Source organism: Eretmochelys imbricata, chromosome 2 (genome assembly GCF_965152235.1).
Source record: "Eretmochelys imbricata isolate rEreImb1 chromosome 2, rEreImb1.hap1, whole genome shotgun sequence".
NCBI classification, from domain to species: domain Eukaryota; kingdom Metazoa; phylum Chordata; order Testudines; family Cheloniidae; genus Eretmochelys; species Eretmochelys imbricata.
The window spans coordinates 83,170,001-83,194,218 of record NC_135573.1 but is presented as its reverse complement, the minus strand read 5'-3'; the positions used below and the strand labels follow the sequence as shown (position 1 = coordinate 83,194,218).

General features: G+C 41.0%; 1 protein-coding gene across 1 annotated transcript; it reads right to left on the bottom strand.

Moving 5' to 3' along the window:
* Nucleotides 1-468: 468 nt before the first annotated feature.
* Nucleotides 469-17,862, bottom strand: CLUL1 (clusterin like 1). The gene is made up of 7 exons (XM_077808691.1): nt 17,760-17,862; nt 16,370-16,518; nt 12,791-12,958; nt 9,258-9,702; nt 5,341-5,478; nt 2,489-2,703; nt 469-648 (listed from the first exon to the last, which is right to left on the bottom strand). The coding sequence occupies exons 1-7, from the start codon at nt 17,860-17,862 to the stop codon at nt 469-471; spliced, it is 1,398 nt and encodes a 465-aa protein (XP_077664817.1).
* Between the last annotated feature and the right edge of the window lie 6,356 nt (nt 17,863-24,218).

Genomic DNA, 24,218 nt, shown 5'->3' with positions numbered 1-24,218 from the left:
TTGTCCTCTCTATGTTTAACAAGTGTCAAGCACAGCAAGATGACCTAAACTATGATCAGACTAATTAGCAGTCTTTTATCTTTGATTAATGGACGTGAAGGCATGGTATCTAATGCCAGAGCCCTAGCATGCTGTTCTGTAGTTGTGACACAGTTATCTTTGGACAGAACACTTGCCTCAGTATTATCTTGTCCTAGATATTACTTAGAGCTTGAGGATCTAATATATAAATAAGTGTGGTCTATGGATATTAGCATGACAGGTCTGAATTTTAAAGACCAAAACACTGAGCATTTGGTTTTATTTTTCATACCACTTTTATCTTCCATCTATCAAATGGAGAGACAGGCATAGACTGTATCATGGACCTAATCCTATTCCAGTTTAAAGCCGTTGCAATGCAGAAAAGAATAGATGGATGCTACTACGTTTTAAGTTCACTATACAAAGAGAAACAACATACCGTCCTTAAAAAGTCTGCTTGTAAAGTTGCAAAGCTTTCGCAGCTACATATTCAATGAACTCAGAGCTCCCTATAACTAAATCATGAGGAACCTTAATTGTGAAAGTAGGTGAAGTCAGAATATTCACATCTACCACTGTTTCATTCAGACTGGAAGAATCTGCTCCTTGGATACTTGGTGACACCTGAAATAGAACAACCTAGTTTAGTTACTGTAACCCAGTACACTTTGTCAATTTGTTAATACCTGTTTTGCATCCTCTCACTTTTAGAATGAAAAATGAAAAGTGAGGGCCTTTTAAAACATGGGTGTTTCCATCCATTGGCTTTCTTCTGAAGTGAGCAGTAGCTTTTTAGGTTCATGTCAATATATATTTTGGCTGGGTGGGGGGTGGGGGGAAGCAGGTGTGGCAGTAATGCACTGCACCACCATGGTGGAGATGTGCACATTAGTGTTTGTACAGTGCTTTATTCATGCTAAGTATTGTCCTGTTATTTCTTAGACTCATGACAATGAGGGCCCCAAATTGCAAACATATAGGTGTACAGGAGTCATTTTATTAATTTCAATGGATGATTCAATGGATGGGCAACAAAAATGATTAGGGGTCTGGAACACATGACTTATGAGGAGAGGCTGAGGGAACTGGGATTGTTTAGTTTGCGGAAGAGAAGAATGAGGGGGGATTTGATAGCTGCTTTCAACTACCTGAGAGGTGGTTCCAGAGAGGATGGTTCTAGACTATTCTCAGTGGTAGAAGAGGACAGGACAAGGAGTAATGGTCTCAAGTTGCAGTGGGGGAGGTTTAGGTTGGATATTAGGAAAAACTTTTTCACTAGGAGGGTGGTGAAACACTGGAATGCGTTACCTAGGGAGGTGGTAGAATCTCCTTCCTTAGAAGTTTTTAAGATCAGGCTTGACAAAGCCCTGGCTGGGATGATTTAGTTGGGGATTGGTCCTGCTTTGAGCAGGGGTTGGACTAGATGACCTTCTGAGGTCCCCTCCAACCCTGATATTCTATGATTCTATGATTCCGTGATTCATGTGATTAGTTACTCGTGCTGGCATGTTTACAGAATCACATTCGAGTTTTGCCTCTGTATTTCCCAAAGCAGACAATTTGAAGTCAGGCTGAAAAAATTGTAAGTATTCAGAAGTATTGTTTGTCCTCTGTGTTCCTGTTTTTCCATTTTTCTTAAACAAAAGGCAACTGTACTATATTGAGTCTACCAGTTTGAGGGGTTATCTCAGGACTAAAGCCTTCAGAAACTGGAATACAGTCACATTTTTTTTACATGATGAAACCATATAATACTGGGAAAAATATGAGCCTAGTCCTGAGAGATGCTATGGAGGAAAGAGTATGTTCTCTCTGTGCAGTGGTAGTGGCATAGCCAATGATTCTACATAGAATCAATGTTGAGATAACAGCAGGCTGACAGCGGTGCTTTGCAAAAAGAGAGAAGGATCTGTCCCTATACCAGTACAAGTTAGCATTATTTATTCTTGTTTTATCACTGTGTAAAGATCTCTGGTTATTTATAAGGTATTTACTGGATTATTTCTGTGTGCCATACAACCTATGTTGTAATAAAATTCTTTACATTTTCGATACTTGGAGCTCTAATTTTGTTATACCGATCTAATAAAGATGTATGTGTTCTGTGTTACCCCTTGGAAGAGCCTCTCTTCTTCTGGAAAGGTAATCTGGGGGCAACCAAACCTGTTAGTGCCAATTTACTTTTGTCAGGCAGTGATATAGGTTGGCCCTGTCAGTTATCCATCATACTAAAAGGATTTAGAGTAGAATAGTTTCTAATCTCTGGAGTTTCAGATCATCAAGGGATTATCAAGTATACTTAAAATCAACCTTAGTAAGAGCCTGATGTTTTAAAGACCAAAAATAACACACAAAACACACACTATCCTCCCAACTTGTCCTGAAGCTAAGTGTGAGTGAAATATAGAGCACAGACATCACTGTGCAATAGTTACTTCCCTTTTAATAACTAGCCTTTCTTTACCTTTACTATATTGAAAATGTTTTCTGATCCGATGGTCAAGTTGGATAGTTCTGACACCCACCCGAACCTTTCTTTCATTTTGCCCAACAAGTAGGAAGTGTCTTCTGTGTGACGCTGAATGACCTGGAGGATCTGCTCATACTGTTCACCCGAGACATTAACGAGCTTAAAGGCTTCATCAAACTTTATGTGTAGTTCAGGAACGTTTGGACAGTCTGGTTAAAAAACAAACAGATATCAAACTTTATTGGAAAGCATTCATTTTTTACACTTATGTATGTGTATAAAAGTACATATATAGGTTTTATTTCTAGTGTGGGTTTTAAAAAAAAAAAATCCAAGGTAATTTTTGCTGAAATATTTCAATGAGTTTGGGTTAGATACATGACACCTAGAGTCACTTATCCTTTATGGTAAGTGGACACAGTAGTATGCTAAATAAAAACCTTACCATTACTACATATAGAGATTTATGTTAGTGTATAAATTGGCTATCATTTCCTTTAATTGCCTGTAGCTCTTTATCTGTTCATTGCCAGTGAGCCTATAATACATGCTGTTAGCTTTTATTACTGTTGAATTTTAAGGCCTAATTTTATTTCAGAGGAGCAATAAACATTAGTATAAAGAAAAGGAGTACTTGTGGCACCTTAGAGACTAACCAATTTATTTGAGCATAAGCTCTGTAGGCAAGGACAGGCCAGTCTCCCAAGATTTCCCAGAAGTCACCTACTACAGGACAGGCCTAACAAAGAAAATAACAGAACGCCACTAGCCGTCACCTTCAGCCCCCAACTAAAACCCCTCCAACGCATTATCAGGGATCTACAACCTATCCTGAAGGATGACCCAACACTCTCACAAATCTTGGGAGACAGGCCAGTCCTTGCCTACAGACAGCCCCCCAACCTGAAGCAAATACTCACCAGCAACCACATACCACACAACAGAACCACTAACCCAGAAACCTATCCTTGCAACAAAGCCCGTTGCCAACTGTGCCCACATATCTATTCAGGGACACCATCACAGGCCCTAATAACATCAACCACACTATCAGAGGCTCGTTCACCTGCACATCTACCAATGTGATATATGCCATCATGTGCCAGCAATGCCCCTCTGCCATGTACATTGGTCAAACTGGACAGTCTCTACGTAAAAGAATAAATGGACACCAATCAGATGTCAAGAATTATAACATTCATAAACCAGTCGGAGAACACTTTAATCTCTCTGGTCATGCAATTACAGACATGAAAGTTGAGATATTACAACAGAAAAACTTCAAAACCAGACTCCAGCAAGAGACTGCTGAATTGGAATTCATTTGCAAATTGGATACAATTAACTTAGGCTTGAATAGAGACTGGGAGTGGCTAAGTCATTATGCAAGGTAATCTATTTCCCCTTGTTTTTTCCTACCAACCCTCCCCCCCCCCCCCCCCGTTCCTCAGACCTTCTTGTTAAACCCTGGATTTGTGCTGGAAATGGCCCACCTTGATTATCATACACATTGTAAGGAGAGTGATCACTTTAGATAAGCTATTACCAGCAGGAGAGTGGGGTGGGGGAGAGAAAACCTTTTGTAGTGATAAACACCCATTTTTTCATGGTTTGTGTGTATAAAAACATCTTCTGTATTTTCCACAGTATGCATCCGATGAAGTGAGCTGTAGCTCATGAAAGCTTATGCTCAAATAAATTGGTTAGCCTCCAAGGTGCCACAAGTACTCCTTTTCTTTTTGCGAATACAGACTAACACGGCTGTTACTCTGAAACCAAACATTAGTATGTAACTAGATTAATCTGTTACTGAACTTGTAGATGTAAGCATAATGGTAGCTTTTTAGGTTCTGTAAACAGCTATGCTCATTGCACATGAAATTAGAATTTGGCCCACAATGTACCATTAAAAACCCCTTCAGAGAACTCTTTGTGACTATCATTTTAACTTCTGTGCTAGTAAATAAAATTGGCCCAATTCTAGCATCATTAAAACTCCCAGTGAAGTCTCTCAAACTGATCAGTCACATTTGTATTTCTTGTTTCTCATTCAGTATTTTGGATTGCTGTATTTTTAATTACAGAGGGGGGTGCTTATAAGGCATCACTGTGGTTTTTAAGGCACCACTAGTTTGGGAGAAGATGGGGTGGGGTGGCTACAGACTTACCACCCAGCAGCAGGAGTCTGCATAGCAATTCTGGCTGATTCAGCCAGAATTCCTCTAAAGTCTCTTGGAGAGTGTGCCAGAGCTCTGCCACCCTTTTACTTGGTACAATGTGCCCTCCTCATTTCCACTCACCAGCTCAGCTCTGCTGGCTGGTGAAGAAAACAAGGTGTAGTCATGGCTCATTCAGCCCTCACTTTCCCTTTGGTGAAATGAATCCCAAGTGAAATTACATCTGGCCCTGTGCCAGAGTACATGGAGCATGGGACGGTTTAGAATCACCTTGTACCCCCTCTGCAATTTTGCACCCAGGCAGGGCCAATCACAATCTGGCCCCTTGTTTTCTCTGGAGGCTGGTATCTTTACCAATAAAATACATACTATCTTGCTGTGGAACATCACTTTGGAAATGAGGCAAGAGTGTTAACAACTGAGTTATACTGACACTGTGTGGAGACATTGGGGAAGGGTAAATTAAATCATTTGCATCAACTCTGTTGCTTTTGAATTCACAGTAATAGTAAATCTGCAGAAGCTGAAACTTAATTCCAAAAATATGTAAATAGGACAGTAGAAAATTATAGCACCAATATCTGCAAAAAAAAAACAAAACAAAAGGAAAGGTCACTGCTTTATCATGGACAAGGTATTAGAGAAACAAACTAGAAAATAACTATTTACCTCTCATCAGGTTATCCTGACATTTCTGGCATCTCTCATGAAACTGTGGGCATCCTGATGAATTCTGACGGAGCTCTTTACACAGAGCTCTCTTGTGTCCTGGTATGATCTTTGAAAACATGCCACTTTTGTCAGAATCTAGAGTGAATATACAGTATAAAGTGAGCCAACTGAAGTTAGGGGCCTGTTGATATCTTCTTATTGCTGTTTCCTACTCCATTTTTTTTAAAAAAATAAAACTTCCAGGCCTGAATTCAAAATGAGTGAGCATAAGAACAGAATAATAGTAACCAAAGCATGCTCCCCTTGAAACAGTATGTGTCACTATCATATGATCCCTTATAAAAATATACCAAATTATTCTGCATGAAGAGTCCAAAACACTACCTATAGTGTTTTGGACTATTACTGTAGAACATGGTTCTCAATCTGCAGGTTGCGACTTCCAAGGATGTAATTAACTGGTCAAGAGGGGTTGCAACCACTGTGCCTTTATTTACTGCTAGATGAGAGTGGGCTCACAAAACTGATTTCTGTGATAATATGCGGTCATGATATGGAAAGATTGAGAACCACTGCTGTAGCATAATCTATCTTTTTTTTTAAAATAAGGGATTTTCTTTTTAGACAAGTACTAGCATATATTTAGTTTAAATAATGATTGTTTCTCCCTTAACATTATTAAAATATAAAGAATATTTTTATATGTACTCTTGAAATTCTTTCATATTTTGGACTCAAGATGGTGTCAATTAAAATTAAAGCTCCTTTTTCTTTTTAGAGAGCTTAGTTTTCCTTGTAGTAGTATATCTGGAATATTTTTCCCTTTCTTTTCTATTTAAAGAAAAAAGCTGTCAGGGAGTTCATACCTATTCATATTCATGGGCTGCAAAAGAGAGTCCATGCACTGATACTTTTCTGAGTTATGTACTTTCATTTGAAATTTCCTTTCAAAAACTAATATCTTCCATAGTTGTTTGCTCTGAATAAAGGATATTCAATATGTGTTATTCAAAATAAGGGATTCAATATGTGTAATGACTCAGCCACTCCCAGACTCATTACACATGTTGAATCTATTTCCCTAAGTTAAGTATCCTCACACCTTCTTGTCTACTGTCTAAATGGGCCATCTTGATTATCACTACAAAAGTTTTTTTTTCTCCTGCTGATAATAGCTCATCTTAATTAATTAGCTTCTTGCAGTTTGTATGGCAACTTCCACCTTCTCTCTCTCTCTCTCTCTCTATATATATATATATGTATATCTTCTTACTATATGTTCCATTCTATGCGTCCGATGAAGTGGGCTGTAGCCCACAAAAGCTTATGCTCTAATAAATTGGTTAGTCTCTAAGGTGCCACAAGTACTCCTGTTCTTTTTGCAGATACAGACTAACATGGCTGCTACTCTGAAACCTGCTGCTGAAAGTTGGATTATCTCCTCTGCATGGTTATAAATGGAGTGCAGGTGCTGTCAACAGCCTGTCTTCTGATGCTCTCCTCCACCCCCCACCCTTGAAAACCATTGTCATCCCCTCAAAAACAACCTTAGCTGTCCTAAATGGAATTCTTCCCATTTGCTGGAGCACTTCATGTCTTCGTGTCTTGTTGGCACATTAGGTGCCTATTACAGCTACAAGCTGGTCTCACAGCTGACTGACGCATCTGTTTCCTGACTTTTTGTGGCTGGTGACATGTCTTAACCTTTTAGGAGCAATAGAAGCACATCAGCACAATATGCGGTTCTTGCTGACTAATGTTAAGATCAGATTTGTCAGTCAGCCACATGAAAATCCATATCTGCACTGAACACCCAGGAAGTCCTGCAAATGCTTTGAGAATTATTATAGGAATCAGGCTCTGTGGAGACAGTAGCATAAGCCCTAAAATAGCATTCTATGGACATGGAGATGTGGAATTCTGTCTTTTTATTTTATTATTCCAAATTTTAATTTGGCCAATAAAGTTATGTTTGACCCATATCTGCTTATCCAAGAGTAGGGTGACCATATTTCCCTATTCTGAATATGGGACACTTGGTAAAATTACTCATATTCAAGTGAGTTCAACGGCAATCAATCAGAACTATGCAGTACAAACATTCAATTTAACATCAAGTTGACTGAGCCCCTGTTAAAAAGAAATACTGCGTAGCTGGATTCTTTTTATTTGCTTTCTTATCTTTAAGGCTGTAGGGTTCACACAGGGAGAGGTGACACACACACACGCCCATATACCTCTCTCACACAAAGTGGGGGTGACCGACCTACCTGACCCTCCCTGCCTGGTGCTCTCCGCCCTCCACGCCTGGCTGGGCCCCCGGGACAGACCCTCCTCTCCTGGTACCTGGCACCACATCTTCCCAAGGCAACAAGTGGGGGGAACACAGGGTCACATACCCTCCACCCCCACCGCCAATTTCTGCCAGGGTTCACACCAGAATGTGGCCAGCAGCAGCCTTTTGGCACTTTGCGGGAGGGAAGGGATGGGAGCTCCTTCCAACGACAGGGAAAGGGGGGAAGGGATGACTTGGCCTGTGTCTTTGCAGAGCTCATCTCTCCCCCCTGCCCCCACTCCCCTGTGGCTGGAATCAGCTTGTCCTTCCCTGCCCGCACAGTGTCAAAAGGCAGCTAACACCTCCAGGCTGCTGCTGGCCACCGACATAACCTAGCCACATCCTGTCCCCTGGCTATAGCATGGGCAGGAAGGAGTTAAGCCCTAAGGATGCATTGTGCATCAGGGCCCAGGGAAACTGACTGCAGGGGATTCAGCGAACCCCACCAGAGAGGTGGCTCAGCAGGCGAGGGTGCCTAGGCGACGAAGCAGCCCTACACTCCCTGGGGTGCAGGACCTAGGGCAGGGGGTTGGGGGGTGAAGAGGGTGCTAAGCCCCTGCCTGGGGGGCTGCTGTGGAGCCTGCAGGGTCGGGGCGCAAACAGGCTGGAAATCGCTTCCCGCCCCGAAACCCCTTTCCCCCTCGCCACTCCAGAGCTTAGCTGAGGGGTGAAGAAGCTTCCCCGTGCCAGCGCTGTGTGGGGCTTTGGCACATGCAGGGCTTGGCTCCTTATGGCCAGCGTCCTGGGATGGAGGGTCTTGGGCTTTCCCAGGTTCCTGGCCCAGCCAGAGGCAGTGGGGAAGGAAGGAGCCTGCCGGCCAGGCTGTTGGTGAGTTGAGTGATCTGACCAGGGGCTGGTTCTCCGCACAGCACTGGGAGTGGGATGCGCCCCACCGGAGAAAATGGAGGAGCAGTGGGGTTGGGGGGTGCAGGGGAGGTGAAGGGGCAAAGCAGGGAGAGGACAGCAAGAGGGGGAGCACCCAAAGGGCTAAGGGGTGGGCAGCAGAGGTGACATGTAACCAGCTGCCGCCTGGCGCCTGCCCATACTCACCAGCCACCGCAGCTCGCAGCCAGTGCCGTCCAGAAACAGGACGGTGGGGGGCCCTGCTGGCTGAGAGCCAGCACACAGCGGGGGCTGAGCTGATGGACCAGCAGGGGGAGTGGCCGGCCCTGCACGCTGCAGCTTTGCCCTGCCACCAGCCTTGCACACCCACCCCCATTGTTGGCCACTGGACACCCCCACTCATCACTGGTGGGCGGATGGCTGGTGAGCAGGGATCCAGCCAGCAGCAGGACCCACCAGTACTGATGAGAGGGGGATACAGAAAATATGGGACAATTTGCCCATTTTAAAGAAAAAGTTGGGACACCTGCAGGAGGGCTTAAATACAGGACTGTCCCTTTAAAAACAGGACATCTGGTCACCTTATCCAAGAGGGCTTTCAGACCTTCACACAACATGTGTTATGCTATTTATATCCTCAAACTGAATTGCTAACCATTTAATAACTATTGCTAACACTTGTGAAAGTTTGATGTTATTGGTACCAAGGTCTGTTTTAACTTCTTCTCACACTTGCCTTTGGCTTGTTCTGGCAAATCTCTTGTACTGTCTGTGTATTCATCAAATGCTTCAGTAATCACCTCGCTGACACCTTCAAACAGAGTCTTGCTGAAGTCAAAAAATATCTGAAGGAAGCCTGGCATACCCCAGTCTTTCTGAAAACCACTATTTCTCATAGGCTCCTCAGGGAAAGCAGGCGTATAGTAGGGCTCAGTTAAGTCCAGATCAGACATGAAATATATTTGAAAAGATTGATCAAATTCTTTTTGTATCTTTTTGAAAAAAGCAAAGCTTTTATCAAATATTGTGCTCACATCCGATAACAGCTGGCTAAATAAATCTTCCATTTGTACTAACTGGGCATCTTCCTTCTCGGGCTTTTCATTTAACTGAAGGTCTTTTCCTTGATCCTCATGAAAAGTAAAAGTCAAAGGAGACATTTTCCTGAAAAAATCTTCAACCTGTATATGCAGAAATATATTGGCTGTCAGACAAGTTATCAGACCTTCATCGTCTCAGGGCAGCAGCTATAAAGAATTTCTTCAAATGCTCATAGAGATGAAGGGGATGCATCCCTGATATCTGGTCCATTTTCCAAATTATAGCCTATATTCTAAAGACTATTGCGAAATTAGTCTACATGGTGTTAATATTTACACTAAATCCCCACTAAAGAGGATGCCAGTCTTTGAACCAGTTGGCCTCTAATCTACTGAGCCATTAGGTTCTTGTTAATAGTTGCGACACGGCCGCAAAATTAAATTTGGGCATCACCTAACAAATACTTTGGTCTTCATCTGGGAAACACCTTTGTGAGCTGCATTATAGTAATGTAGTAAATACATGTTGAACAGAAGGCAATTGTTCTTTCTCTGCTATTCAGACATCAACAATTCTCTCACCAAGGCCCAAACCCTCAAGTTCTTACTCAAGCTACAACCTTTGAAATCAGTGGATGGTTGGTCCACGAAAGAACTAAGTAAAGTCTTCGGAATTTGGCCTCAAATACACTTCTTCCTTGTTTTTAAATTTATAAGTTTAAATATAAGTTTGTCATTACAACTATCAATGTGAGGGCTTCATAGAACCCATGGAGTTCACTGTGGAGATTACCAAAATAATGCCAAAGACAGCATGATGCTACAGCATGTGTGTATTTAAAGTATGATATGACTCTAAAAAAATTACTTTGTAAAAATGGCATGATGGGGTTTCAAGTTTATTGTCTCTCAGTGCCTTTCAGAGCAACTGTGATCTTTTAACCAGTAAAAAATAAATAGCAAACTTGCCCTCAGAGTTGAAAGGCAAACTGTATTCTTTCTGAGTTGTGCATTGTCATAAAAATAAAGGGAAGGGTAACCACCTTTCTGTATACAGTGCTATAAAATCCCTCCTGGCCAGAGGCAAAACCCTTTCACCTGTAAAGGGTTAAGAAGCTAAGATAACCTCGCTGGCACCTGACCAAAATGACCAATGAGGAGACAAGGTACTTTCAAATTGGGAGGGGGGGGGAACAAAGGGTCTGTCTGTCTGTGTGATGCTTTTGCTGGGAACAGATCAGGAATGCAGACTCAGAACTTCTGTAAAGTTAGGAAGTAACCTAGCTAGAAATGCGTTAGATTTCCTTTTGTTTAATGGCTGATAAAATACACTGTGCTGAATGGAATGTATATTCCTGTTTTTGTGTCTTTTTGTAACTTAAGGTTTTGCCTAGAGGGATTCTCTATGTTTTGAATCTGATTACTCTGTAAGTTATTTACCATCCTGATTTTACAGAGGTGATTCTCTTACCTTTTCTTTAATCAATATTCTTCTTTTAAGAACCTGCTTGATTTTTCATTGTTCTTAACATCCAAGGGTTTGGGTCTGTGTTCACCTGTACAAATTGGTGAGGATTTTTATCAAGCCTTCCTCAGGAAAGGGGGTGTAGGGCTTGGGGGGGAAGACATTTCCAAGTGGGCTCTTTCCCTGTTTAACACGCTTGGTGGTGGCAGCATAGGGTTCAAGGACAAGGCAAAGTTTGTACCTTGGGGAAGTTTTTAACCTAAGCTGGTAAGAATAAGCTTAGGGGGTCTTTCATGCAGGTCCCCACATCTGTACCCTAGAGTTCAGAGTGCGGAAGGAACCTTGACATGCATTATCATTAATAACTCTGACTCAATTGAGGTGTATTCCGGTGAAGTTAAGGTGTAATTAAAATGTATGCTTTGAGATAAAGATTTTGCAATTAGAATTTAGATCACAATTCTGTTGATGATGAACACGCCAAGAAAGAATCTATCCTTTCTCTCAGAAGTGTGTTGGCTCTGAACTGCTAACAGGAGTTAAGAGTAGTAAAAAATGTATCTTTGCTTCAAAAGTAGTAGATATGACATGGAATAAACACATGAAGGACAGCTGCTGTGTAGGAAGAGGCAATTTTTTAAATGGTCACTTTACTGATCATAACCACAGTTTAAGATGTACTGTATCTCAGAAGAAAAACAAAAATTGTGGCATTTTTCACACATAGTACCAATAATTACTGAACATCTTAACTCAAATTGTACTGTGGGTTGCATCATTATAAATCTGGAGTAACTCCACTGAAGCAAATTACTCAGTGGAGTAGGACCTAGGGGTGACAGTGGACAAGAAGCTGGATATGAGTCAACAGTGTGCCCTTGTTGCCAAGAAGGCCAATGGCATTTTGGGGTGTATAAGTAGGGGCATTGCCAGCAGATCGAGGGACGTGATTGTTCCCCTCTATTCGACATTGGTGAGGCCTCAACTGGAGTACTGTGTCCAGTTTTGGGCCCCACACTACAAGAAGGATGTGGAGAAATTGGAGAGAGTCCAGCGAAGGGCAACAAAAATGATTAGGGGACTGGAACACATGAGTTATGAGGAGAGGCTGAGGGAACTGGGATTGTTTAGTCTACGGAAGAGAAGAATGAGGGGGGATTTGATAGCTGCTTTTAACTACCTGAAAGGTGGATCCCAGAGGATGGATCTAGACTATTCTCAGTGATAGCAGATGACAGGACAAGGAGTAATGGTCTCAAGTTGCAGTGGGGGAGGTTTAGGTTGGATATTAGGAAAAACTTTTTCACTAGGAGGGTGGTGAAACACTGGAATGCGTTACCTAGGGAGGTGGTGGAATCCCCTTCCTTAGAAGTTTTTAAGGTCAGGCTTGACAAAGCCCTGGCTGGGATGATTTAGTTGGGATTGGTCCTGCTCTGGGCAGGGGGTTGGACTAGATGGCCTCCAGAGGTCCCTTCCAACTCTGTTATTCTATGATTCTATGATTCTACTCCATTGATTTCAGTGGAGTCACTTCAGAGTTACACCAGTGTCACAGAACAGGCTCAATGTGCAGTGATCTGAAGCCAAATGAGATCTGTTCCGCCCAAATCCATGGTTCCAGATCCCAATATAAAATTGTTTTTGATAATCCAATACTAATGGCATATCTTCCCATTTGAGAAAACAAGATATGCTCACTTAAAAGGGTTAGGTTAAGAGGCAACTAAAGGAAGATTGCTTGCCAGAGGCTGACTTTCTTCTTACCTTACTTGTAAATGTTGACAAACTGTGCTGGCAGGTTGTATAAAATCTCATGCAGTTACTTTCTAAACAAGTTTTACATTCATCCCAGAGATTTCTCAGAGACACCTGACATTGTCTTTCTTCTTCCTCTAATTGTTCTTTCACTTCATCCATAAGCTGCAGAGCCTCCTAATTGAGAAAAAGGGTCACAATTTGTTCACTACATTTAATTAATTCCAGTTTTCACATTAGTGAAACACTCATCCCAGCCCACCAGTAATTAAGTTCCCTGTAGTTATTTGTGGTTTATCCTTTGTCCCTAACAAAGGGCCAGATAGTCCCTCTGCCTGAATTGCATGTGGAGGAGGCTGAAAACTCTGTACACTTTCTCTTACATAGTTTCCCTGATGTCTTACCCTTAGCGGACAGAGCCTAAGAAACCCGGTAGATCTCTGAGATCCATTTCTATCTCAGAGGGTATGCTGAGGCCAAGGCTATGGAGAGGCCCCAGTTCAGCCCCTCATGCCTATAACCTCAAATCTTTATTTTCCCATATAGTATTCCAGAGCACTTTCCCATTTAGCTAATATTCCCTTTTGTTCCATTTGTTAATACTGCATTCCTTTAGCCCAAATATTTCAGTGATCTAAGCTCCTGCTGTCTGTAAACTCCTTTTTTAATAAAGAAATATGGATAAGTATTGAATTTCCCCTCTATTGGCTTTTATTGATTAAAAGCCTGGAGTGACAGCATTTCTTCCCCTACCATTTGCCAGATGTTAGGAGCTCTTTCTGCACTGCACAGATGCATGGTACTTTCTATAGGGTTTGTTCTAATTTATGCTTCATTCTACATGTGTTAGAGCACAAAGCCAAGCACTGATTAGGATAAGCACTTCAAAATGAAGCTGACACTGGAACAGAAGGGAAAGCTCTCAGCACCAGACAGGGGTTAGAGGTGGGTGGCCTCTCTCTGCCAGTGCAGTGCACTTCTTAATATTTCCAAACAAAACTCCAGGTCCTTCAGAAGTACACATGCTCCCTTTAACTTATTTATTAGCCAGGCTTGTTCCTTTCTGGATTCTGGCAGCAGGAGACAGTTGGCTCATTACAATGGGGACAAGGTCCTTGAAAAAGAACTTGTATACACTGTAAAACATTCTGGGGGAAGAAGGGGGGTTAACAGCTCTTGTATTTATATTATTTGTTTTATGTGTCCTCGTTCGTGCTATATTTTAACGTAGCCTTGGTTGGTGGGGAAGGATTGCTTTGTAAATAAAATCATGATCATCAGAATAAACAGTATGTTGAATACTTTATGCAGCACAGCACACAGTTACACAGTCAGATCATTCTCTCTGCAATAGTATCTTTCAGTTCCACCAGCAGAGTCTAATGGCTGCATTTACTGCAGGACTCTCATTTCCCAAGGCTACTTGAGGGACAGCCTGGATATGCACAATCAGCTCTGAGAGGAGATAACATTGTAAAGCAATGGCTCCCTTTAGAGACTACATCCTTTTAGATTGTAAATTCATGACACCCCACTTCCAATTCAGAGCTCCTTATCTGTGGGTTTATAAACCCATGGAGGGAGTCCACTTCAGTGTAATTATGCCTTGTATAATGACTTGCCTATTTAACCTTTTTTATTGTTGCTGACCTGCCCTTTTTCTAACTTCATGAAATGTTTTGTTTCATGAAAGCTCTATTAATCCTTATATATTTTCATTACTCTTGAATGTGACTTGAATGAAGTAATGCTTCTGGACTTTGAGTGCAAACGATGCTCATCCAGTTTGGGAACAGGGCTTTGAATTGTCAGGTTTGAACTAAGGAATCCTAAACTATATAATGGTTTGGACTTTCTCATCTTGAGTATCTGAGCAAGCCAGTCACTGCTGGCGGACGGTATCTGTAGACAAATTAGGGCCACAACTAAAGCTGATCAAATACTGCAAACCCAGTGCCAGCTTTGGCTCAGGAGTGTTGTGCCACATTTCATTTACCCTTCACAACCATTCATGTGAATGGTTTTGTATTTGCACAGAAATTTTGGAATAATTGTTCTTCTTATGAATTCACATAAATCAGGATATTGGTACATGAACAAGAATACTTATGTCATTTGTTGGTCTACTTTTTAAAATGTTTCAGTCCCCAAATCAGTGAGCAAAATGTAGTATTATGTGATGCGGATGACAAATCCCATACTATGAGTCAAAGGGAAAGTTCACAGATAGTTTATGCCAATAATTAATAATACAACAAAACTTGAAAGATGTTATAATTGTCCAACAGATATGTGCACAATATTATCATTTACTATTTATATTTTTCTAGCACCCAGAGGGCCCCATTACAATTGGATCCCTATTTTGCAAACATACATATGGGAACACCTAGTCTTCTTCCCAAAGAAATTGGCAAATATGAGAGTTAGTATTCTAAATAATACTGAAATGTAATTGTATAGGGCCAGAGTGTGGCTCATCTTGTGTTCCAGTACCTGGGAGTAAAGGGACATAAGGCACCCTTTGCAGTGTGTGCCATACTGCTCCTTCTAGTGCTCTGGGAGTAGTAGGCTATGCAGAGCTGCTATGACCCAATCCCCTCATGCAAGTGGGTGGGAAGCGGTGGAAGGGGGCAGAAATGAGCAGAGCCTTGACTCCATCTCCCGAAGGTGCTCAGTGGCGTAGCTGTGCTGCCATGTCGGAAGGCATACAGTGCACCAGGCATACAGTTTACATCCTTCCTGGAAGCGTGGAGAAACCAGGAGGGAGACTGACTCCCTGAATCACAGATTTTTCTGGGCTGCTCAATGGGGAGCATAAAAGTGTGCCCCTCTTACTATAGGCTGGTAGTGGGGAGGCTGCCCCACTCCTGGAGAACAGGGGTTAAAAGCAGCCAAGCTAGGCTGATTGGGGAAGCAGCCACAGCTGTGGTTAGCTCAGTCAGCTGATGAGAGGGCTGGGGGCCAGGAGCTGGAGGATTCTCACTCTAGCCCTGGAGTGGGAAGGGCTAGCTGCCTGGGAGAAAGGTACCTTGGGGAAGGGCAAACGGAGCTGGGGAGCTCCAGCCTGGTAAAACCCCAGGCTGCAGGCCTTGTTTAAGGGAAAAAGGTACTGGGGCTTCAGAGGGGCAGCCTGGAGATAGGCAAAGGCAGCAGGTCCTAACCCCTTGCCAGTGACGAGTGGCCATTACACTGCAGTCTGCCCCAGCGACCGGGGGCTAGATGATGACTGGCAGTAACCACTGAGGCAAGGTGGGTTTAGAGGGTTGGGGGTTCCCCTGGGCAGGGAAACCCAGAGTAAGGGGATACTGCTGGGGGAAGAACCTTGAGGTAAAGAGGCACTGGGGTCCGGGAGGGACACGGGGCCAGCAGCAGGAGAAACACTGGCCTGCAGAGGGTGCTCTGTACGCTGGAAAAGAGCTAATTCCTAGAAGACCAGCAGGAGGCGCCTCACTGAGGAGACTCGCTTTGCTACAGGGCTATATCACAAAGTGAAGACCTAGTCCATAATGTCTCTGATTGGGACAAGTAACAACGTAAAAATGATCATATACAATTCCTCAGATTTTAATTACCATTTACAGTTACCTGCTTTTCTCCACTGCTCTTCTTCAAGGTTTTCATCAGATGTACATGTTTATCTTCATTTCTTTCCATCATAACTTTCATCTGCTTAATGCCTATCAGAGCTTTCTTTACCTCTTCGTCTACATATTTCTCACCAACTTCAGATAAAACTAAAAAAAACAGACCAAATTTTAAAACGAACCTGATTTTAAAATGGGGCCTAATTGCTGTATTGCTGTAATGCACTCTGATAGAAAGGGATAATTAAACAGCTCTACGTTTCTAAGCAGACAAAAGACTATATCCTTAGCTGGTGCAAGCTGAAGTCAGTGGAGCTAAGATGACTTACACCAGCTAAGGATTTGGCCCAAAGCCTTCTGTTGATCAGATATATGCTCCTATTGTAGCTTAATTTGATCTAGTTCAGGTTAATCCTCAGCCACCTGTTTCTACTTAGCTGACATATTTATTTTTAATCCTAGCTACTTCTCTTAACTTTTTTTTAAACATATAGTTTAGAAGAATCTTAATTCAATTCCCATAAGAATATAGGGCTTTGTCATGCTTCTGCTGAACATCAATGGCAACTCAGTTTGGCCCATGTTTTGAAAACAAAAATCATGCTATCATGCTTGAGACATAATATGCATTTGTTCCCTGTACAGAAATCCCATCAACATCAATGGGAACTACAGAAAACAAGTGAAGTATATGTCGCATATGAAATTATAAAATGCACTTTCATACATCATTCTTTTCTCCCCCTCACTTTTTGTTTGATATATGTATGTTTCTTTGCCTCAGTCTGGTTTATATGTTCATAACTGGTCCTTTTCGTAGTAAACGGCAAAATAAAAACACTTTCAAAACACTATCGATGTTTTTAAAACAAGGTATTTTTACCATTTTAGTAACTTTTAACAGCAAAGGGGTCGAGCTTTATTGTTCTGGAAAACTTGAAAAATGTTGTTTAAACAAATAAAATAAAATAATCCAAACCCTGTTGAATTCAATTTAGTTTTCAGTTTTCAGATTTTACTCCAGTAATTTAAGAAGGACACTATTTAAAAAAAATATACCTGGAAAATAAGAAATAAAAAGGAAAAATGAGCTCCCTTCAGTGATCTCTTGTATAACTAGTTTCAATTTTTATGGACCCCCTTAAAATAGGAATTTATAATGAATAGGCTTTGTGGGTGCTTTACTTCAGCATCACTAGAAACCATCAATGTCACACATCTTAAGGCCCCACACTTGCAATTGGATCTGCATGGGCAGACTTTTGTGCAGAACGAACCCTATAGACTTCAGTGAGGCTCTGTGTGGGAGCAAAGGTCCTCCCATGCAGATCTGACTGCAGAAGTGGGCCCAGGAGCTTTCAATCCATACTTAATAGTAAAAGCATACGTACTTTTCAGGTGTTCCCATGGATTGATTTCCTCCTCCTTTATAGGTGAACACTGATGGCCCCTCAGCCATAACAGGTATATCAGAAATAGCCAACACGACTTCATGTTCTCTCTGCATAAAGAGTAGAATAATTAGTAGAAGTTAAATCTAAAACATTAGAGACCCATCATGCAAACGCTTACTATCAAGTGTAGTGCTTGTTACCATGATGAGTAGTTCTATTGGCTTCAGGGGGGCTACTCATATTAGTAAGTGTGCTTCCTAAGATTCCCACTCCAGATCTCATTTATCATCAAATAAGAATATAAATAGTACTATAATACAAGAGGCTGATCCTGCTCCCATGGAATCTGAGAATTTTTCAATTGAAGTCAATGAGCCCAATTCAGGTAACCTTCTTTCTGTGAAATGTCTTTTTTGCTCCTTGTGCTCCATGAACTTACCTGAATGAACATTCTGAAGCTCCTTGCTGGGACATCTCAAAGACTGGCCCGTTTTCACTCAATACAAATAGCTGTAGATCTTGTACAGCACCAATACTAGACTTCAAGTGAGTACTCAGAATTATGCCAAAATAAAAGCAACAGCAATGTCTATGAAAATTCTAACACTATTTCCAAACTAATAAAAAATGTTAAAAATGTAATAAAAGTCCAAAGTCTTGAATATTTTTTCCTCTTTTATATAATACACATCTGAATGTTATGATTAATTAAAACACATTAGTAAGGTCTCTTTCTACAGCAGGTTGGACTCTCATTGCATTTGCAGTAGTGTAAATCCATTGTGTCAAGTGGTGTAACTGAAATCAGACTCAGGTCCCTTGTTTTTTATATTAGTTTATTATAGAGTATTGTAAATTTTACTCTCTCACTCTTACTTTCTTCCAAGTCACAAAAAATCTTAAATACTGACACCACAATGTAGCAATTTTACTCGTTTTAGTTACTAGTTCAGGAATATAAACGTATTTCTACTATATACACATGCCATATTAGGAAAGAAAATCTTCTATGATATTATTTCCTTCTTCAACTCCAAAAAGGTGGTTCTTTTGCATCTTAATTGTATTTGCCACTGTCATTCAAAATAATGCTAAATGTGTTAAAAGTAAAAAATAGATGTGGTAAGAAATAGGGAAATGAATTAATTATATGAATTAAAAATACAACAATGAACTGAAACATATTTCTGTACAGTAAGTTAAGGAATACGAATGCCATTTACTTTAGTTCCCCTTCATACACAGCCATAGCATAAAGGAGTTTATTTTGTAGTTACAAGTTCTCATTTCATCAAATGAAAGACAATACTTACTCTCCTTTTTTTAGACAATACACCCTTTCTAAAGCAAGAGTAATGGTATCAGTTACAAGTTTATATATAAATTTATAGCAAGGATTCACTTTTATATTTCCATTAATAGCAGATGAACAATAACTTTGCAAAGAAGTACAAACTAGTTAACCAAATTAATCTAGAAAATAGCATATATTTACCACTAATACTGAAATATCTCCTTTGTAAAAATTGTTCCCAGCATCAAGAAGGAATCAGACTGTGTTCTGATCTAATTTTCATGTGTGTCAGGGATTTTGCCATGTTCTACTTATCTGATGACAAGGTACTTAATCCTATTAATGAGACATTTTGTGATTAGGCTATAGGATTTCCCTCTGTTTCAGATTTAAGACTTGCCCATGCTTACAAGCAAAAACAACACTAGGGGGAGTGTTGGACATAATATGGATTTGCTATTTCCCCTTATCTAGTGACCCTAGTATTTTTGACCAGTGGCTTCTTAAATTATTTCCTTTTTAAGTCAGAAAGATCTACAGTTTGTGGTAGAGGGTATCTTAGTGAATTTATTAAAATTACTTTAGCTAAAAATGATTTCTACCTTTAATTATTTTAAAATAACTTCATTTTCATATGCTAGAAAAATGTCCAGTAAGACAACAACAAAAAAAGGCAAATAAGATTCAGGAATCAAAAGAACTCCTGATCCAAACACAGGTGTATATATGAGAACAGTATGATAGGACGTAAGCAATCTTATCATTTTGTACATTGTTACATCTCCATGTTTATACTTGCATGATTTTTAATTACTATACAAATTAATGTGTGAAAAATTTGTAGAATCTTACGTACATATGTTGCTAAATATTGAAATCAAATATTTAAGTTAATAGCATCTATATGATGTGTTACTGTCAATCTATATTCCACATTGTGATGTGCAAGTGCCATTCCCCACTGAAGTCAAAGTGGAGGAGAGAAGTGGGAATCCATTAAAGTACACATAATGTAAAAAGTTCAGTATTGTAATCACATTTTAAAATGTCCTGAATATGTTTTTACCTCAGAGGCCATAATAACTAAATGTTGTGAATGAAGGTCAAGATCAAACATAATCCACACTATTTAGGGAGGTATTTTTTTGTTTGTTTGTTTGTTTTTTGTTTTTAAACACATATTGGAATCTGCCTCCAGATCTACATTGCAAACCTTAGCCATCTGGGCCAAAAGTTTCAAAAGTTTCTAGAGATTTTAGGTGCCTCTATTTGATGAAGTGAGCTGTAGCTCACGAAAGCTTATGCTCAAATAAATGTGTTAGTCTCTAACGTGCCACAAGTCCTCCTTTTTCTATTTTTTGGATGCCCCACTTGAGACACATTAGCCTGATTTTCAGAAGTATTGAGCACCTGTGACTGCTATCAAAGTCTGTGGGAACTGCAGGTGTTCAACTACTCTGAAAAGCAAGTGTTTTAAGTTGGACAACCAAATATTAAAACTCCCTGAATCGCTGGTCTAGTCTGAAAATTCCGGCCTTCGTATATGTTAAATGTTGACTCACGGACAGCAGCATCCCTGGTGAATTGTTGATCATCTGGTATTCTGCTATCAGTCAGGAAACATGCTTTTCCAGAGGTCCAGGACTTCTGTGTTCTTGGTGGCATGGTGCCTGGCATATCACAGAGAACTTGAGGGAATGAACCAAATGCCACAGGATTTGCTACTACACATATCCTGTAACCCTGCCTCTTGTGAGAGTGCTGGGTAAGAGCCCACAGCCACCCTGTCTGCTTGAATCAAGTGCTGGTGTCAGGATTTGGCACTCACTGTATCTCTTCCCTTCACTGTCTGTAGAAGCTATGCTCACATAGGCAGAGAGTCTGGACTCTTTAGTGAAGATGTTGAATTGAACATTATTGGGCCGACACTCCGAACAGGATCCTAATCAGGGAAGATTTTTCTCTCCTTTTACATTTTTTCATTTTAAAAATAACTATATCCCCTCTCTTTTTCACTATTTTATTTTCAGTTTGTTCATATGGTGAGTCTAGTGCTGGCCAGTCAAAAGCCAATGGAGTCTATCTACAGAGAAACATATCCCATTCAGTCAAAAATGGTCAGTAGTTACAAGCTTTGTGTGGGGAAACCATGGCAAGTGGGGAGGAAGGAATCCACCCCCACATTGCAGGGTGAGTAAAGAACTGCAGTGCCTCCTTCTTCTGAGCCTACACATAGACCTCTGGGGACATTGGGTCCACCAATTGCTCATTCACAATAGAACTTCTTGGCAAATGCCCTATTTAGGGCTGGTGCCAAACACTCCTCTGAGCCATTCAGAGTTATGGACCCACAAGGATATCTATCACAGGACTCTTATGGTGCTGAGACCCTTGCCTGGTGCAGCATTCCTTGTGCATGCCTTCCTTCAAAGAGTCAACATCATACATTATAGTACCCTGGATGTTACATCTCCTTAGAAATTACGCTGATTTTACTGATAAATGTTTATGTTTTACTAACCCATTATGTGGTCTAAACAGAAATGGGAATTAGTTTCATGTTTTTCATTTTCTATGAGGAAAATAAAACCTGGCCTTTGGCTTTTTATTATTTACAAATATATAATGACAAATTGATGGTCTAAGCAGCCAAGGGATCTCTATAGAGAAATTCAACTGACTGGGAAAAGAAAAAAATCAGTTAATTTAGCAAAGTATAGGATGCCAAGTTAAGATGAAACAGGAAATAAAGAAATATTGGCATGGATGAGGACAAGGGTCAATATAGATCATTTGGAAAAATCAAATATTTTATCAGAGTTAATCTAAAGCAGGGGTCCCTTTTTCTTTTGGAGGCCCCCCCCACAGAGCCCCGCTGGGTGGAGGAGTCCTTGGGGTTTCAGCCACAACGTGGGGGACTCGAGGCTCTGGACTTCAGCCACTTGGCAGAGGAGGCCCTCAGGGCTTTTGCCCCATGGGGTGCCAGGGCTGGGGGGGAGCTCAGGGTTTCAGCCCTGTGGGGTGCTGGGGTTTGGGGGGAAAACTCAGGGCTTCAGCCCCATGGGGGCATTGGGGTCCTGCGCTTTAGACCATGGAGGTGCCAGGGCTCCGGGCTTCAGCCCCATGGCTCCGGTCCCAAGTTCAGCCCTGCTGGGGTGTCAGGGCTCTGGGCTTCAGCCCTGCAGCTCTGGCTTCAGCCCCATGGGGGGTGCCAGTTCGGGACTTTAGCCCCTGGGGGAGTTCTGGGGCTTGGGGCTCCTGGAGAGTCCATTCCCAGTTTCAGCTCCATGGGGGCACCAGCCTTCTACCGTGGGGCCCCGTGGTCCCCTGGAACAAGCTCTCAGCCCCCAGGGGGCCGCGGACCCCTGGGTGAGAACCACTGATTTAAAGAACTAACTTTTGGATTGAGGAGACTCCAAAGGACTCATCATTTCACACTTGAGAAAGTCCTGTTATTAATGTGCAGTCCTACTAACCTCAAAGCAGCACTCTTGAGTTTTAACTTTAACAAACTTTACACAAATTTTATCAGCAAGTTTCATATTCGGAACAACTTAACTTTACTTTTTTAATTCTTCAGGTTCTATCTGCCCTGACCTATTTTGGAAATTTAAAACTTTTCCAAATTTGGGCTGACAAATCTTCTATGTATTGCCAACAGTTTGCAGTGGTCTTTTTTGTAATACTGTTGTCTTGACTTTGGACAATATATTCATCCACAAGATGTCATTTTTTACCACGCTATTATACTACCCTGTTCAGTTTTTACATTGCATTGAATGCACTACATCTGCAACAAGAAAATTCCTGTAACATCCTAAAATTCAGCCCACATTTCTGCTACTATTAATTATTGAATGATTCTGTAACACTTATTCATGCTTTAGTCCCATTGGGACTATTTGTATGAGTAAAGGGTTGCAGGGTTGGGCTGTTTTTCTTAATCTGAAATCCCACGAATGCTAGATTTTATCAAAATACATATGTTATAATTAGGGCTGGTCAAAAAATTTCAAATGAAACATTTTCCTTTTGGAAATTTGGGGTTTCAGCTAAATTGAAGTTTTCCACAAGAGAGGATTGATTTGGGGGGAATTTTATGTTCAGAAAGTTCAAATGAAATGTTTCACTTCGGGTTTGGTAGGCATTAATCTCCGTAAGCCTCCATAGTGCTTCTTGGAAGTTGTAGTTCTGAGTTCCTTGTGCCCTCATTCTGCATTATGGGCCCTGCTCCCCAGCCAGATAACAACTCCCATTGTGCACCACAGTTTATCCCCATTATTGATCCATTAGATTTAATAATCTAAATCCATTAAGATTATTTCAACTTTTTGCTTTGACTCAGGACAAAAACAGATGTTGAAATACAGGAATTTCCTGCAGTATGGAGTCATTGGAGTCATTGTAAGTTTCTTTCATTTATATTGTATGAACATAATTTGTTCATAATATAGAAGAGTTGCTTTCATACCAGGCATCTTCAGACTCCTACTTGGGATAGCCTAATGGTCTAAACATCAAGTTTGGAATACCTATACTCTCTTAACTAGGCAGTGTCAACCTAGTCTTTCAGGATCAATAAATTAAGTGCTTTATAATGACATCAAAGATCCCAAGGTTCTTTTAAGAAATAGATCCTGATCCTGCAAAAACTTACATATACAAGTGTAACCTTAAGCATGTGACTTGAATTGAAGCTAAATCCAATGGGATGTCAAGGGGCATACTCACGTAATTAAGGTTAAGAACATGTGGATGTTTTTGTAGGGTTGGAGCCTTAATGGGTTGTTTGTGTATAAGAATTGAGTAGGAACCTTTCAAATAGTTTGTGAGCCCTCTAGTGGCCCTCTCTGTCTTCTGTGTTTCAGAGGCCACCTGCAAGAGGAGCAGCATATATGTTTTGCTAGGCTCTGAATGTTATATATGTTTAGTAAACATGGTTATTTGGACCCCACTGTGCCCAGAGGGTTCCCTCACACTAGGTGTAATGTGTAAAGAGCAAAGGACACAACAGGTTTTGCCAGGGTCTCTGGCTAAAATTTCTCCTTCACACACTAACATGTACAGTGATGTATACAAGTTGGTTGCTGTATTTCATTGTGACAGATTTATATTAGGTAAAGTGCTTTGTAGCCATTCAGACTGGAAATTGATATATAAAT

Excerpts from the sequence above, each read along its gene's own strand:
- CLUL1 (XM_077808691.1), bottom strand. The coding sequence starts at position 17,862 with ATGAAGTCGTGTTGGCTATTTCTGATATACCTGTTATGGCTGAGGGGC. Across the intron at positions 12,959-16,369 it reads AGAGCAGTGGAGAAAAGCAG|GAGGCTCTGCAGCTTATGGA; the intron begins GTAACTGTAAAT and ends TTTCTCAATTAG. Across the intron at positions 5,479-9,257 it reads TTTGCCAGAACAAGCCAAAG|ATTCTGACAAAAGTGGCATG; the intron begins GCAAGTGTGAGA and ends TATTCACTCTAG.